Below are 16,303 nucleotides of genomic sequence, written 5' to 3'. Positions count from 1 at the left end.
TAAGAAGGATAAGACAATGTTGGAGTACTGTACTTCAAATACTTAAATTTTTAAGGATTTCGTGTGGATCTTTTTTAATCATCAGGTGAGCGAACATTTTCTTAAATTATGCTTCCGAATTTCTTTAATGCAGAACCATATGTTATTACAATATGGTATTTAACAACATTAAATCGCACACAACGTTAAATTTTTATAGTTGGGATAGAATATAATAAAAAATATATTCAATTTTTATAATACGATCTTAATAAGCGTGGCAATAATTTATCTTGGGTTAGAAATGTAACCCACTTCATTCACCTAAGTGGTACTCAGTACTAAAACATAATAAATTGTTGGAACAACTTATTATATGAATACTTTTCCGCCTCGTATCTCAATCTTTCCCCGATTCAATAAAGTCGAGAGCACACCTTAACCCAAATAAAAGCACCTGAATGGTTTGGGCAGCTGAAAAAGGCGCAGACAATTGACGATGCCAGATCGACTGACTGACTTTATCAGGCGAACTCTCCCCGGTGACGATTTTGCATAACAATTGGCCGGGCGAGCTTAATTTATGCGCAGGCCGTGCTCCTCGGCCAGAAACAATGGCCATAATATTAATTGTTTATAAATAAATATGCATATTGCCCGGGGATTTTATGGGCCGTAGGCGCTAAACGTTCCGTTGCAGTTTTATTATTTTGTTTGTTTGGTCGCGGCCAGATAAAAGTAATTAACGCCTATTTCGAAATGGTTGAAGAGCAGGGGAAACTGGAAACTGGAGGCCAGTGGATAATGGATGGGAATGGGGATAGGGGACACCGGACACCAGCGGTGGCGGGCCATAATTATTATTGACTTATTGGCCACAATGGCATTTAAGAGAGCGAGGCCAGCGCACCCGGCTCGAAATCGCCAAAGTATTTGCATAAAATTTGCATTGACAACGGTTGAAAGCAATTGAAACAATAATTTCGTCATTAATGTGCGACAATCCGATCACCTCACCTCCACTCCATCCATCCCGGATTGGATGGTTCTCCGGTTGCCACCTGTCCGGCCTGTCCGGATTGCCGGGCGTCCCTTTTTGGTGTGCGAATTGAATTGAAAACGTGCTTATCGCCGCGCATCAGCAACGGACGGATTGGAATGGACTCCGTCCGGATTCGGGTTCGGATTCAGGTTCAGATTCGCATTCAGATTCGCATTGGGATTCCCCCGATTTTCGATTGGGCGGTCTGCATTTTTACTGCCATTACTCTCTCTGCAATTGTTTAACGCGTTTAATTACATTTGTTGGCCGGCACTTAATGTTTTTATAATTAATAGAATCAATATTGATACTGCCCCTTGATCCCACCGTGCCCTTAGCCCGGCATCCGATTCCGGATTGCCGTTCCAGTTGCACCGCAGCTGTGGTTAATTGTAGATTAAAAATGTAGCCAATGCGGTTGAGGTTCAGGAAGGCGTTAAATGTCTGGTCAAACTATGGGCGTTGGGTAAACACCAATAGCGTACAAAAAAAAAAGTGGGAAATGGGAAAGGGAACAGAGACCTCTTTAAATATATATAAATATAAAAAAAAAAAAAGTTTGTTTACTTATTCGCCGCGACTTGCATTTAATTACATTTGTTCACACATGAGGAGAGCCGCAAGCATGCATGCGAAATGCACGGAGGGCAGAGCTCCTCATTCTCGTCCTTCGCTTATCCACGCAGGATACTTTGTGCGGGGAGGAGGACGCGCTCTTGAGGCGGCTGCCAAAGGACGCTTTTGAATGCAGGCAGCGTAAAAGATTAGCCCGATTAGTGGCTCAAAGGGTTCGCAGCCCACCCTCCGTCATCCTTGTGTGGCCCACTTGAGAATTCCACGGCGTGAGCACATTTCGTTTCTCCCACCGGCAGAATTCCGATTTAAGGTAGTAGAAAATTCATGGCTAAAGCCGCGATTTGCCATTCGCACATCGTTACATGAATATGGAATGACCAACGGATGAGGGTTGTACTCGGATTCGGATTTGGATTTGGTTTTGGTTGAGGGAAAAACGAACGAACGATTGTTGCTTGTGTTTTATTTACAAGAAAAAAAGTTGTAGTAGCAAAGTGGATAAAATTTAGAAATTGGTAACCAAAAATGGGCAGATCTTTTAGATCCGTCCGTCTTATAAAGTTAACATTAAATTTAACAACTAAACTATGACCACCTTCCTCATTTGTGAAGCAATGAGGCGTAAGATGGTTGGATTGGTTTCTGCTGGGTGGAAGAATTTGCCTCCTGGTTGGGAATGACTTTACCCTGGCTTGGTTGGTTGGTCGTGTTCCTCGGAGATTCCCGGTTGCGTGGCGTGTTGCCGCGTTTCTTCTTGCCCAGATTCGCTGGGAAATCCTGGCGAGAGTCGAGTCCTGGTGCGACCACCGCTTGTTGCATTATCTCAGCGGGAATGGGTCTACTGACCACTCCTCCTGCTCCACCATCCACGGCTTGCATGCCAATCACCTCCGGATTGTGGCCATTCAAGTGGTAGTTGTTGGTCGTCGCAGTTGGATTTGGGCGAGGACTCATCCGAGAGACCTGCTGCATTTGGGGTTGTGGCATGTTTGGTTGCATCTCCTGCTGTATTCCCTGTGTCACGTTTGGTTGCATTGCCTGTGGTATTCCTTGTTGGACTCCTTGTGGTAATCCCTGTTGCATTCCTTGCTGTTTCATTCCCTGTAAGATGCTGTGTTGGATTCTCTGTGTCAAAGCTTTCTGCATCCTCTGTTGCATTGCCTGTTGCATACTTGGTTGCATTCCAGGTTGAACTCCCTGTTGCACTCCTTGCTGCACTCCTTGGTGAACTCCTTGTAATCCTTGTTGTACTCCTTGCTGCACTCCTTGTTGCACTCCTGGTTGTACTCCTGGTTGCATACCCTGGGAAATACCCTGTGGTTTACCTTGTGAGATACCTTGCGGGAGGATACTCTGCTGTTTTACTTGTGGCAATCCTTGTGGCAATCCCTGTGGCAATCCCTGTGACAATCCTTGTTGCATACCCTTTTGCATCCCAGGTTGCATTCCCAGTTGCATTCCCGGTTGCATTCCTTGTTGCATTCTTTGTTCAATTCTTTGTTGCATACCTTGTTGCATACCCTGTTGCATTCCTTGATGCATATTTCCCTGTTGCATGGTAGTCTGCTGCATGGTAGTCTGCTGCATGTTGGCTTGCTGCATGCTAGCCTGCTGTATTTTAGCCTGCTGCAAGTTGGACTGTTCCAATCGATTTGGGCCACTCATCTGTACGGGCACAGGTAGCAGTTCCACGCCCACTCCTCTATTCAAGTGATTCACTTGGTTCATTTTATTCATTTGGTTCATTTGATTCATTTGGTTCATTTGGTTTATTTGATTCATTTGATTCATTTGGTTCATTTGATTCAATTGGTTCATTTGATTCAATTGGTTCATTTGATTCACCTGATTCACTTGGTTTAGTTGGTTCATTTGATTCACTTGGTTTACTTGGTTAACATTTTTCATTTGGTTGGTTTGGTTCATGTGACTCACTGGAGAACCTCGCATCTGCACCAAATTCTGTGGCACGTTGCCGTTGACAGACACTGCCTGCTGCTGCTGCTGCGGTTGGTGACCCCGACTTGTGCTTGGACCCTGACCGTTTCCACGGACACCTCCGTGTCCCTCGGCATTCACACTCTGCATCATCATGGGCGAGGCGTTCTGGTGACTGCGATTGCCGCCCACTTCGAAGATTACTGGAGCCATCGGGCGTTCCCGTCGTGTTTGGTGCACAGCAGCAGGAGCAGGAGCACTGGGATGCGGCTGGGGTGCCGGACTTCCAGGAGGTCTCGCATAGACGTTGGCATTACTGCCAGCCGACTCTTGGCTTATTGCCGCAGGATTGTATTCCTGGTTGGTGGATCTCATCTGCTGTTGTTGCTGTTGGAGTTGCTGCTGCTGTTGCTCCTGCTGCAATTGCTGTTGTTGCTTCTGCTGAAATTGCTGTAGTTGCTGATGCTGCTGTTGTTGCTGTTGCTGCAGTGTCTGTTGCTGCTGTTGTTGTATTTGGTGCTGTTGTTGTTGTAGTTGCTGCTGCTGCTGCTGTTGTTGTTGTAGTTGCTGCTGTTGCTGTTGTTGCTGCTGCTGTTGCTGCTGTTGTTGTTGTAGTTGCTGCTGTTGCTGTTGCTGCTGCTGTTGTTGCTGCTGTTGTTGCTGCTGCTGTTGTTGCTGCTGCAGTTGCTGCTGCTGCAGTTGCTGCCGTTGCTGCTGCTGCTGCTTGATCAACTGCGCCAAGTTGAAGGGCTTGTTGTTGAACTGCTGTTGCTCCCGCGATATCGATGATGGTTCCTTGAACTGCTGTGCCTCCCCCGCTGGAACCCCAATGGGTACTCCACTCTGTGAGAATCCAACACCATTTCCCTGTGAGATTCCCTGCGATTGCTGTTGCTGTTGCTTTTGCTCCCTGTTGTTGAGAAAACCCTGAAAATGACTTGGCATCACATTCGGTTGCACCTGGGCAGTGGGCACGTTTTCACGAGGGGTGGTTGGCAACCCCTGCTCCATGCAGGCAGCGGCACCACTCGGCTGGGAAGGAGTATTCATCGCGGGAGTTCCCGACATGATGTAGTTGAAGAACTCCACCTCGCCGAAGCAAAATGGACGGGAATCCGTGGTGCCCAGCTGATTATCCTCCTCCCCGGCGCACTCCTCCGTTCCCACGTCCTCGGCATCGGCATCGGCATCCTGCTCCTCCTCGTTCTCCTCCTCATCATCATCCTTACCCACGTCGTAGTCCTCCTCATCGAATTCATCCTCCTCGGAGTCGTCCTCCTCCTCGTCGCTGTAACTGGACTCCTCGCTTCCCTGCTGCTCCGATTGCATCAGTTCGTTTCTCATCCGAAAACTGGAGTTCTCGCTAACCGAATTCTCGGTGCGCGACGAGTAGTTCCTTCTGGCGGCACTCGATCCTCGCGTGTTGATCTCATCGCTCAGCTGATCCAGATTCAGTCTCAACTGCAATTCCAATTCATTTTGTGCGGCCAAATGTGCTGATGTACTGGCACCCATTTGCCGACTTCCACTTGGCCCGGCGAATGCAAAGCTTTTCCCCTGATTCTCCGAGTTCTGGGAATTCCGCTCACTGGGTCGTCCACTGCCGATTGCCCCAAATGGACACTCGATGTCATCCGGACTGCTCGACCGTTGGCCATAGCGTCCCGATTCCGGGAAACGCAGTGTTCCGCCCAACTTGCGTGGCTGTGGAGCCGCTGCCATCGGTGGATTCTGCTGCAACCCGGGCTTATGATGCGGATAAGCTTGCTGATGCGGATGCGGATGTGGGTGCGGATAGGCTCGGTGATGTGACTGCGGATGGGCCTGTTGATGAGCCTGCGGATGAGCTTGGTGGTGAACATGCTGCGGATGAGCTTGCGGATGAGCCTGTTGATGAACTTGTGGATGAGTTTGCTGGTGCGCATGCTGGTGCTGATGGGCCTGCCGATAAGCCTGTGGATGAGCTTGCGGATGCACTTGGGAATGAGCTCGTGGATGATGGGGCTGCTGATGAGCCTGCGGATGGGTCTGCTGATGCTGGAAGGCGGCGTGCGCACGCGGATGTTGCTGGTGCATGCGATGCTGTTGTGGATGCGCAACCTGGTGTGGACGCATCGGCACAGCTGAAAGATTAGAAAAGATTATGGGGATCCGATTAAAGTCAACTAAATTTGAAGCAAAGAAATTACAGAGGTTAACCCTAGGTTCGAAGCGTTTAAAAATAGATAATAATAATAATAATATTTTTAGTAATCCTAGACAAATAATTATTATTTTGAATTCCTTAAATTAACTGAGATATTATAGATCTTAGAGCAAGATTTGATATACTACACAAACTAAAGGATCTATTCTTCCCTAGTTGTTTATCAAAAACCCCACCACTTACCCACGGGTCTGCCCCAGAAACCGAATTGCGCCTGTGGTGGCGGTCCACTCTGCGGCGACACGTGTGACGATCCCTGTGGATAAGCCTGAGGTGGCATCACTTGGCCCACGTGCACTCCTCCGGGCGACGGCATCCGGGAACCATTGTGCGACACGTCAAACATTGCTGGTCGAGAGTAATAGGCCGCCGGTGCCTGGGGCGGAACGGATCCTCCCGGCGGGATGAGCATGCAGCGCCAATCCGTCTGGGTGCTGGCATCCACCATTTTGGACGCCGCCTGTCAAAATTCCGGAGGGGAAGTATGACTCCTCCGAGGAATAGCAACCACTTACCTGGGCGCGGGCCAGATCCTCGGGCGTCAAGCTGTTCGGATGGACATCGAAGGGCAAACTGAGACCATTGGCGTCTGCCCAGGCACGCGGATAACCCTGCAGGATTAACGGTCATTGGTAAGTGCTCTATAATGTTATTGTATTGTAATTGCTGATTTGATAAAGTAATATTAATTATATATGAAAATTAATATTACTTTATCAAATCAATTTCCCATGGATTTCCCCGCGAGTCCCTCTCGAAACTTTCGAACTCTCTGAAATGTTTGTTTAACGCGTTCTAGGGTATCTATGCATGTATGTATTGTATGTATGAAAATCCGACAATATTTATTGGAAATTGATAACTTAGAAAAAAAAAACAGTAATTTTTTTTGTTTTTGTTAGATTCTGTTTTTCATTCCTCTTTTCCCTCTCGCGTTCATACTCTCATTTTCGATCCTGTAATTCCCATTGCTTAGAAGTTCGAACTACTATGTTACACAACAACAAAAAAAAAGTTTCGAACTTTATCAGCAGCAGCAAAGTGATTTGTTATTGGCGATCGAATGTGGAAAGTGACAGGAAAGGAATTTTGGAACGAGTTTTGAAATATGAATCTAGTGTAGAGCTTATCATGTTAGTTGAAAAAGATCTTACCGCCGGCAGGAAGAGACTCGGATGCAATGGGGGCGTGTCCAGGATCGCCGTGGTGTAGGCAGCCATCTGTGTGGGCGTCATGTTTCGCAGGTTCCCATGGAACAGGGGTGCGATCAGATCGTTGGCACGGATCAGCAGGTTCCTTAGCGTTCCCAAGAACTCGTCGTGCGCCATGCCCATCGCCTCCATTTGGGCGACAAAGGCCTCGTAGGAAGGACATTCGTTGGAATTCCCGGTCTCCGAATCTGTGGTTGTAGTGCCCGTTGTGTTTGTATTAGTAGTGTCCGATTGCAAATTACGGTTGTTTGTGGCGGTGGCCGAGCGATCCGAGGAAGCCGAGGTCTGCATCTCCTCCAGGACCTCCGGTCGGATGCGAGGTCTTCCATACGAGCAGGGAACCCAGGCCAGTGGCGTCTCCTGCTGCACCGTTGATCCACTCGATTCCCGTCGTTCCGTGCTCATTCCCAAGCCGAAGCTGTTGTTGTTGCGCTCTCCGCTGGTGGGATCGCGGAAAAAGTAGCTCCGCGGAATATCACTTCCTGGACCGATGTACGGACCGGTTCCGTTCCTCAAGCCGAAGGCAAAGGACCCACGGGCATGGGGAAAACGGCCGGAACTTCGCTCCTGTCGCTTGCGAGCCAGCAGGCTGCTCTTCGGATAGAAGATTGGCGCATCCGGCGACATCTGTGTCTCCACGGAGGCCTTCTCCACCTTTGGCGACGCCTTCTTCGCACTGCCGACCGATCTGGATTTATGCTCAAGTCTTGGTCGTGACTCTGTTGCAGATTCTGGTACATCCTGTGATAACACTTCGGATATTGGAAATGTTTGGGAAACCTTTCCAGATTCCGGGAATGGTAAATATTCCGCTACAAATGCCGGCAAAAGTTGGGAAAGCTTTTCGGATTCTATTAGGGTTTGGAAGTCCTCGCCAGATTCTGTTAAAGGTTGGAAGTCCTTTCTAGATTCTGGTAAATCTGGGGAATCGGCTCTAGATTCTGGCAATGATAGAGATTTCCTTATAGATGCTGGTAAAGATTGGAATTCGGGTCCAAATTCTGGTAAAGGTTGGGAATAAATCCTAGGTTCTGGTAATAAAAGAGGTTCCACTATAGATTTTGGTATTGGTTGGAACTCCTTTCTAGATTCTGGTAATGATACAAATTCCACTCCAGATTCTGATGAAGGTTGGGAATCGGCTCCAGATTCTGGTAATGGCGGGGATTCCGCCTTAGGTTCTGGCAATGCCTGTTTTACCGGTTCACATTGTGATCCTGGTTGGGATTCGGTTGCAGATTCTGGTGTTAATGGCAGAGATCCCGCTACAGATTCCGGTAAAGGTGGGAAGTACCCTGAAGATTCTGGTAAAGGTTGGAAGTCCTTTCCAGGTTCTCGTAAAGGCTGGAAACCCTTTTCAGATTTTTGAATTGGCCGTGATTCCTCTGCAGATTCCAGTAAAGGAGTTAAGTACCTTCCAGGTTCTTGCAATGGCTGTAATACCGGTCTAGATTCTGGTAATTGTAGGGTTTCCTGCCCAAATTCTGCTGAAGAATGGAAGAACCTTCCAGATTGTAGTATTGGTTGGAAGTCCTTTTCGGATTCTCGCATTAGCTGGATGTCCTTTCCAGATACTTGTATTGACTCCGTTTGCGGTCCAGGCTCTGGTAAATATTGGAAGTACCCTTCAGATTCTGGTAAAGGTTGAAAGTTCTTTCTAGATTCGCAGAATGGCTGGAAGTGCTTTTCAAATTCTTGTGAAGGCCCAAAGTCCCTTCTGTATTCTTGTAGCGATTGTAATTCCGGTCCAAATTCTGGTAATTGTAAAGTTTCCGATCTCGATTCTGCTAAAGATTGGAAGCAGATTTCAGGGTCTGGTAGAGGTGAAAAGAACCTTTTATGTTCTTGTAAAGTTTGTAGGTCCTTTTTAGATTCTCCTAAAGGCTGGAAAATGTTTTCAGATTCCTGTAATGACTGCAATTCAGGCATAGATTTTGGTAATTGTAGAGTTTCCAGTTCGATTTCAGGAAATAGTAGTTCTGCACCAGATTTTAGTATTTGTAGGGACTCTGATTCAGATTCTGGTAGGGATTGGAAGCCCCTCACCGATTCCGGTAAAGGCTGAAATTCTTTCTCAGATTGCTGTAAGGATTCCTGTAGTGACTGTGGCTCTGGTCCAAATTCTGGTAGTTCTAGAGTTTCCGGTCCAGATTCTGGTAATGTTAGATATTCCACTCCAGATTCTGGTAATGGTATAGATTCCACTCCAGGTCCTGATAATAGTAGCGATTCCAGTCCAGATTCTAGGAATGGTAGAAATTCCACTACAGATTCAGGTGCTGATCCTGGTAGTTGAGATTGAGATTCCGGTGCAAAATCTAGTGAAGGCTGCCATTCTGGTCCAAATTCTATTAATTCTATTAACGGCTGGGAATCTAGTGCAGATTCTGGTCCGGGCTTAAAATCATGTCCAGATCCTATTAAAAAGCTGGAAGACTCTGGTTCAAATTCAGGTAACGGCGGTGACTTAAATTCTATTTCTAGTAAAGGCACAATATCTAGTTTTAAGCCCACATCAGATTCCGATAGTGGACGTAATTCCAGTTCCAATTCCTGTTTGAGACCTGGCTCAGATTCTGTTACTAAATCAAATCCCAATTCCAGTTTTGAAACTGGTTGGGTTTGCAATTCTTGTGATTCGGGAACAAAGTCTGTTTCGGATTCTAGGACAGGGGTGAAATTGGTCAAAAATTCTCTTAATAGTTGGGCGGCTTCTGATTCACAATCAGGTACTAGCTGTGATTTGAAATCTGTTGGCAGTAAAGGCACTAATTCTCGTTGTAGACCTGGCACAGATTCCTTTACAGGATTCGATCCCAGTTGCAGTTCTGATTCTGGTACTATCTTTTCAGGGCCAGATTCCGCATTGTCTCCTGGTTCTTCTTCTATTTGTAGTATTAAATCTAATCCCTGTTCTATTTGTAGATCCGCTTCTACTTCTAAACTAGGTCCTGTATCAGGATCCAATTTTGGTGGTGGTTCATGTTTGGGTTCCATAGCAAGTAATACTTTACTTTCGGGAACCTGATCGGCGGAAGGATCGGATTCACCCGAATTCGATGCCAGGACTTCGCCAAACTTGTCATCTTCTTCGTTCTTTGACGGTTCGTCATCGCTGGTGTCTATTTCCATGGGTTCACTCATGCTGGAAAGCCAGAGAGCTAAGGATTTTAAATCAGATTACATTGGAAGGGAAACGCTTACGTTTCAGCGTTTCTCTTTTTGGAAAAGGATTCTGGGATCAGGTCTTCTTATCCCCAGTTGTCAAAGGACGTGCTTCGCATCTCCAAGCAGAAAGGGATCTGCACTTCAAGACAATGCCCACACGTCCCTGCCACGCCCACTTACTCCTCCTCCGCCTCCTTTCGTCTGTATTGTTGCTGCTTTTGCTTTCGCTGCTGCTGCTGCTGCTGCTGCTGTGAAAAAACATTTTTGCAATTATTTCAAATATTTTTCAACACGGCTTTGAAACGGCGACGTGCCGACGAAAACGAAACGGAGCGAAGCGAAACCCTTTTTGTTCTCCTCATCTTGCGCCAAAATATTTTTCCACATTTTATTTTGCGCATATTTTTTACTGCCTCGCCTTGGCGCGAAATTAGCGTGAAGCAAGGCAAGGATGGCGAAGATAAACTTTAAATAAAACATGGCACACAAAGGGGCGAAAGGAGGCGGGGGGTTGGGGGAAAAGGATTTCTGGATTCAGGAGCAAGGAGCAAAATGGAGGAGGAGGAGGAGGAGGCATTGCTCCCGGAGGAGAGACGTCGAACGGCGCGACGCAGACCGCAATTCAAATAAAATCCTTTAGGGCTTTTGACTTTTAACTCATCCGTTTAACGAGCGCTCATGTTCGTGAGGCAGCAAAATATGCAATCCCGCCCAGGGTGGGGATTTCCCGGCCAGGACAGCACCCTTGACACCTACACACACACACCCAGACGCACACACTCGCACACATGCGAAGATAGAGAGCCTGGGCACGTCCTTCGTCCTTCGTGCTCCCAACTCCATGCAATTGCAAAACAGGAGCGAAACAAAACGCGAAACAAGCAAATCCTGGGAAAAACTGGGAAGTATGCGAATGGAAATTGTCCTAGAAATCTTTTGTCGAATTCTATAAAATTAGGAAACTAATTTATTCCCCAATAAATAATAGTTTACCATTGATCCGTAAATGAATTACCATTGAACCATTTTTACAAATTTGTAATCTTTCCTTTTATAACTTCATATAAAACCGGGATGAAAATATGTACTGAACTTCTTTAACACACATATTTGCTAGTTCAAGAGTTTCCTTTATCCTTATCCCTGAACTCCAGGGTAACCCTCTGGTCGATGTGACCCGTCCACTCTGCTGGGAAAGCGATTTAAAATTTTTATGAGCCCTTTGGCCAGGCATATCTGAATCGGCGCTGTTGTGATTGCCTTTGTCACTATTCCGCTGCAGCAGCACCACGATTCGGGCACAATAAGCCAAATCGATTGATGGCAATTTCTGAATTGAACAATTGCCACTTGAGGCGAAGAGGAGTGTGGGGTTTTTTTAAAGAAGAGGGGAACATATCCTCGATGGAAGGACACTTCATCTACAGCGAAAGGATGCGGCAGGCGTCGAAGTCCGCACTTAGCTATGCAATCAGCTAGTCGTCGAAGGTCCTTCGACTCCGCCTCCCCTCTCTTTTTTGCGAAGGTGGATCCGCGGATCCCTGGATGCGGGGAGTGCTCCCCAGTGATTGCGACATTTATTAACTGGCAAATACACTTGTCACGGCCACGCCCCCGTTGAGCATGCTTCGTTAAATAAATTGAGCGTTTTACGCAATTTATGCGCCTGATTTGACATTAATGTGCCCCAAACAGACTCTCGCCCACACATGCATAAATAACTGCGCACACATGTATGTTTATTTACATGTAGCGCCGCGCCACCACCCCACAAAAGCCCATCTAACCACCCACATCCACGCCCAACCACCCAGGCTTCACCCCCGTGGGCATCTTCATCTTCTTTTCAGCTTCTTTTTATTTATGACAACATCTGTCCCGGTAACTTGCTCCTTTCGCGAGGCGTTAACGTACATGCCACACACACATCATTAATCATTTTAACAGCCCGCAACTCCTTTGGCTTTCCACTTTCCACATTCCACGTGTGCCCGCCCGTCTGTCCGTCCGTCCGTTTGTCTGTCCGTCCGTCAGTCTGTCTCCGTTCGTTTTTGTCTAGTTTCCGTTCCGCAAACTTGGGCCATTAGAGGCGGAAAAGCGGAAGAGCAGGGGGGCCACTAAGCCGGGCTCACATTAACCGAGAAGGGGAAACGTAACTCATGGTTAGAAGTTGGAATTATATACCTTCAGGGTCGCGTCTTTTACGGCAGCACATACTAAACTGCTTTCAAAATTGTTTTACTTTCGCAACCTTAGAACCCAAAAAAAAAATGGTTACTAAACTTAAACGTTAATTAGCTAATTTTCGGAGTTTATGTATGTGAAGTTACTTCTGATTTTGATTTCTTTAAACACCATTTTAATTTTAAAAATATATTGTTAAGAAGTGTCTTAAACCCAATACCTTTGAACAAGGTACCTATTTTACCAACCCATTCTCGGAAATATAAATATTTAATCATTGCGTACTTTGAAGTACTTAAACAATTTAAAAACCATTTTAAAATCGTATACATTATATGAATATGATTATATAATATTTAATATTCTGTCAATAAATACAAATAATTATTTTAAAAATTTTAATTTAATATTCCATTTGCCTCTTTAAAATAGAGACTATTAAAGCACAATTTAAACATAATTTCTTTAACTTTAAACGAAAGCCTTAAGCCATAAATTCAGGCAATCTAAAATGTATTCCGCCACCGAAAATAATTATAATTCCCAGAACTTGTGGCAAAAGATGTCCCCAACCCAGAAGTTAAGCCAGATTCCCTGTCAAAGTGGGATGTGGAGCATCCCACTCCACTCCCTCCTCAAATAGTTGGTGCTATTTTGGTGAGCTCCTCCCCAAATTGGGGCCACAACAATTCCCAGTTGCCAGTCAAAGTCGAGCGGTTGAAAACTCTCAGACGCAGCAATAATTCACGTGTGCCGGCTAATAAATTAGAGGGAATGCGACCCGAGCGCATCAAAGGATAACTTTTGCGCTCCACTTAATGCCGAAGGAGAAGCCCTTTCCATTCCTATCCAGCATTAACCTGGCCAAATAATCAGCAGTAAATATTTTATAGGTGAAACTTTGACAAACGAAGCTCGAGGCGGAATTCCCGGGGCAGGGAACAATGTGTGGCATGCCACCGAAATCCGGGAGCTGCTTTTTGTGATGGAAACTAACCTCGTGTGTCTGGATTAGCTGGTCATCCTGCCAGGACAATGGGGAGGCTTGCGATAAGAAGCAACAAATAGAAATGAATGTCAATGGCTAATCAAAATAAATGCCAGAGGACGAGGGCCAGAAACTGTGTGACAAATGTCGAGCTTAGCGGTAAGGAGATCCTTGAAATCCTTGATTCAGTTTGGAGCTGGTTGCTCCTGCCTGCTGAAAATCCCTGCTCGCTTTTGGCCAGGCTATAAATTCATTTTGCGTGGCTGCACATGCAAATGTCCTGTCCGAATGTCCTAATGAGTCGAGTGTGGTGTGGGTGCAGAGCAGTGGCAAAAACAGCACACAATGAGTCCTTAAAGATTAATTAATCTTTTGCTGCCACATGCGGCCGCCGTCGAGGATAACGTGCGTGCGTTCCTGTATGTCAGTGTGTGTGTGTGTATGTTTGTGTGTTTGTATCTTTGTGTATTTGTATTTGTGTGTTGGCTGACCATTGTCCTGCACTGCTGCTGCGAGTCCTTTCTGGTTACGGTTTTAAGCTAATGACACACCACGCCAAAAAGGATGCGAACCCCTGGAGGAGTTGGAGATTCCGGTGATTCGGAATGGGAATGGGAATGGAGTCCTCTGCCCGGTTGGGCTTATCTTTTGCTTTTGAAGAAATAATTAATGACCTCGTTTTTGCCACTGTGCCACACGGAGCAGACAGACACAGCGAACAAGGGAGCCGGGCCATTAAAAATCGTTTATTTCGATTTGATTTAATCCAAAATAGATTGCCTGTCCTGTCCCTGTGCCTTCCCTTTGGCTTTTCCCTTTGGTTTGGCTCCCAGTTTCCCTTGGTCAGAACGGACGATGCGGCCAATTTATGCACTCAATTTGCAGTGGACCCGGCTGGAGTGGCGCATTTATAAATTTCATTGGTTAATCCTTATTTTCGCATTAAGCGCGAGTGCCACAGCCGACCGCTATGCAAATGTTGCATTGTCCTGTTGCACCAACAATGCTGCCGCCCATCGCCCACTGCCCCTCGACCTTTTTGGCAATTAAACTAATCGCACGCAGGGCTTAAAACGCGATTTGCGGCGTCGATTGCCAATTGCGGCATGCGGCAAGCGGCGAAAGCGGCAAAAGTGGCAAAGTGGCATGGTGCTGCAGCAGGGCTTGCCCTTTCGCAGATTTTGCGATTTGCCACAAAATTTATTTAACCGACAGGCAAAAACCCAATTGCCAATCCCAAATGCCCCCGGATCCCCGCTAGATGTCATTTAAACTGTTTGCGTTTCGTGGGCCGCTGACCGTTTTAGCGGTTTCTGTGGCACGACGCCTAATGCAAATGTTTAGTTACGGTTACGCGTGGCAAAAGGGGCAAGGGGAAGAGCAAAAGCAAGAGGAGCACATGGACAGAACAGGACAGGAGGACATTCAGGGGCGATAGTGTGCAAAACAGGAGGAGAACTCACCTGACGATAAACCACGAAAGGTTAGAACCAATCAATGTTTACTTGCGAGAAAATTTCGTTAGAAATTTCTAATTTATTTTTTTTATAATTTTTTTCACAATTTTTTTCGATGCTCACACTGCCGGAGCTCCAATAGAACTGACCTTATGTATGGGGTAAGGCTTCCAGGCATTAGGAATACAATATCAAAGCCTACCTGCATTGAAGAAAATCAAGCGATAACACAACATCATCTGGGAGACTTTTGATTAATAGTGTTGGAAAGTGACGAGCGACCCCGACCGCACTTGATGGCCAATTCCCCGGTTGGTCCTTAGCATCTCAAAAGGGGAATCCGTCAAGAGCGCGTCAATTTAATTGCGCACGTGGTCCTGAATGGGGAATGTGCCACGTGACGCGCCAGATTTCAATGGCATCGGTCTGCCGCTTGTGGCTAAGCGGCCTAATAGCGGCCAAGAAAGGGCCGCCCGGTTTGATTTCTCGCAAATTTCATTAAGCTAGATAAATGGCCGGCGATTAACAAGCTGTCTTTGTCTAAGTCCGCCGCCCCCGCCCCCCGTGGCATTTATGCAAAAATTCGTTATGGCTGCCACAGGAGCGGAAACGGAAATCGCACGCACTTTGGTTTAAATACTCTTTTGAAGAGTCACGTTAATATTAAAGAAATCTCCACTTGAAGCTTTGCTACAAACAAGTGTAGCATTTATTTAAAATACAGCAAACAAACTGTTTTTAATACTTATAGTAAAAGGAATAAGAAGAATTTTGATTCAAGTTCGAATTCGTTTTTAAACACTAATTTTCCAAGAATACACAAACTTTCCAACGGATTAATGTTTGTTTTGGAAATTACAGGGTCACGAGTTTTCAGTGTTGATTAATTAAATATGAGGTGGCAACATTTCTATTAATGAACACTAATGTAAAAACCACCATATCATTTTGCAAACCTATGAAATAATCATTTTTTCCTTGATAGTAAAAATTACATATTTAAAATGGAATATAATATAACTTATATACAAATTTATTTTCGCTAGTCACCGAAAAATCATGCCAAATATTATTAAATCTGGTAAGCAGTTTACGAACTGGTTAAACACAACAAAAATCAGAGTGTTCGCAGTTCGGAGATCCCCTCTGTTTATCCGGTTCCATTGTTGTGCTCGCTGTGACATGATAAATTGCTGGAAATTATTCCTCAACTGCTGCTGGCAACTTCCACCCCTCCGCGGAAGTTCGGCGGGGGATGCAGGACTTTGCATACAGCTTTTTATATCGCGGCGATATCTGCGGTATCTGTGAAATGGCATACTTAAAAGTTAATTGTAGCCGGGCGCAAACTTTTTGGGCGAACCCAAATGGGCGGGGGGAGAACTTGTGCCTGGCGACGAATTTGAAATTTATTCAAATTTGGAACAAACTGCGACATGTTGTAATTCTCTTAGCGATTGTGGCTCCTTCGCTCTCCATGTTCCTTGTTCCTTGGCGATGTCCTTGTCAGTTGTGCTTATCATTTAAGATTTGTTGTGCGTCTCTTGTTCTGTA

General features: G+C 45.9%; 1 protein-coding gene across 1 annotated transcript; it reads right to left on the bottom strand.

Annotated features, from left to right (window-relative positions):
• Positions 1–2,049: 2,049 nt before the first annotated feature.
• Positions 2,050–14,866, bottom strand: LOC108088562. The gene is made up of 7 exons (XM_043207388.1): positions 14,756–14,866; positions 10,157–10,365; positions 6,896–10,097; positions 6,257–6,352; positions 5,925–6,201; positions 4,226–5,658; positions 2,050–4,012 (listed from the first exon to the last, which is right to left on the bottom strand). The coding sequence occupies exons 3-7, from the start codon at positions 10,094–10,096 to the stop codon at positions 2,198–2,200; spliced, it is 6,822 nt and encodes a 2,273-aa protein (XP_043063323.1). The 5' UTR covers position 10,097; positions 10,157–10,365; positions 14,756–14,866; the 3' UTR covers positions 2,050–2,197.
• Positions 14,867–16,303: the final 1,437 nt, after the last annotated feature.

The sequence above is a fragment of the Drosophila ficusphila genome, unplaced genomic scaffold, assembly GCF_018152265.1.
Source record: "Drosophila ficusphila isolate 14025-0441.05 unplaced genomic scaffold, ASM1815226v1 contig_198, whole genome shotgun sequence".
In the NCBI taxonomy this organism is placed as follows: domain Eukaryota; kingdom Metazoa; phylum Arthropoda; class Insecta; order Diptera; family Drosophilidae; genus Drosophila; species Drosophila ficusphila.
This window is presented reverse-complemented; position numbering and strand designations above follow the sequence as displayed.

Bases quoted from the DNA above. Each gene is read 5' to 3' on its own strand.
- LOC108088562 (XM_043207388.1), bottom strand. From the start codon at position 10,096: ATGAGTGAACCCATGGAAATAGACACCAGCGATGACGAACCGTCAAAG. The intron at 6,353-6,895 runs GTAAGATCTTTT...TTAATCCTGCAG, and splicing joins CGAGTCTCTTCCTGCCGGCG to GGTTATCCGCGTGCCTGGGC. The intron at 4,013-4,225 runs CAGCAACTGCAG...CTGCAGCAACAG, and splicing joins AACGGCAGCAACTGCAGCAG to CAACAACAGCAGCATCAGCA.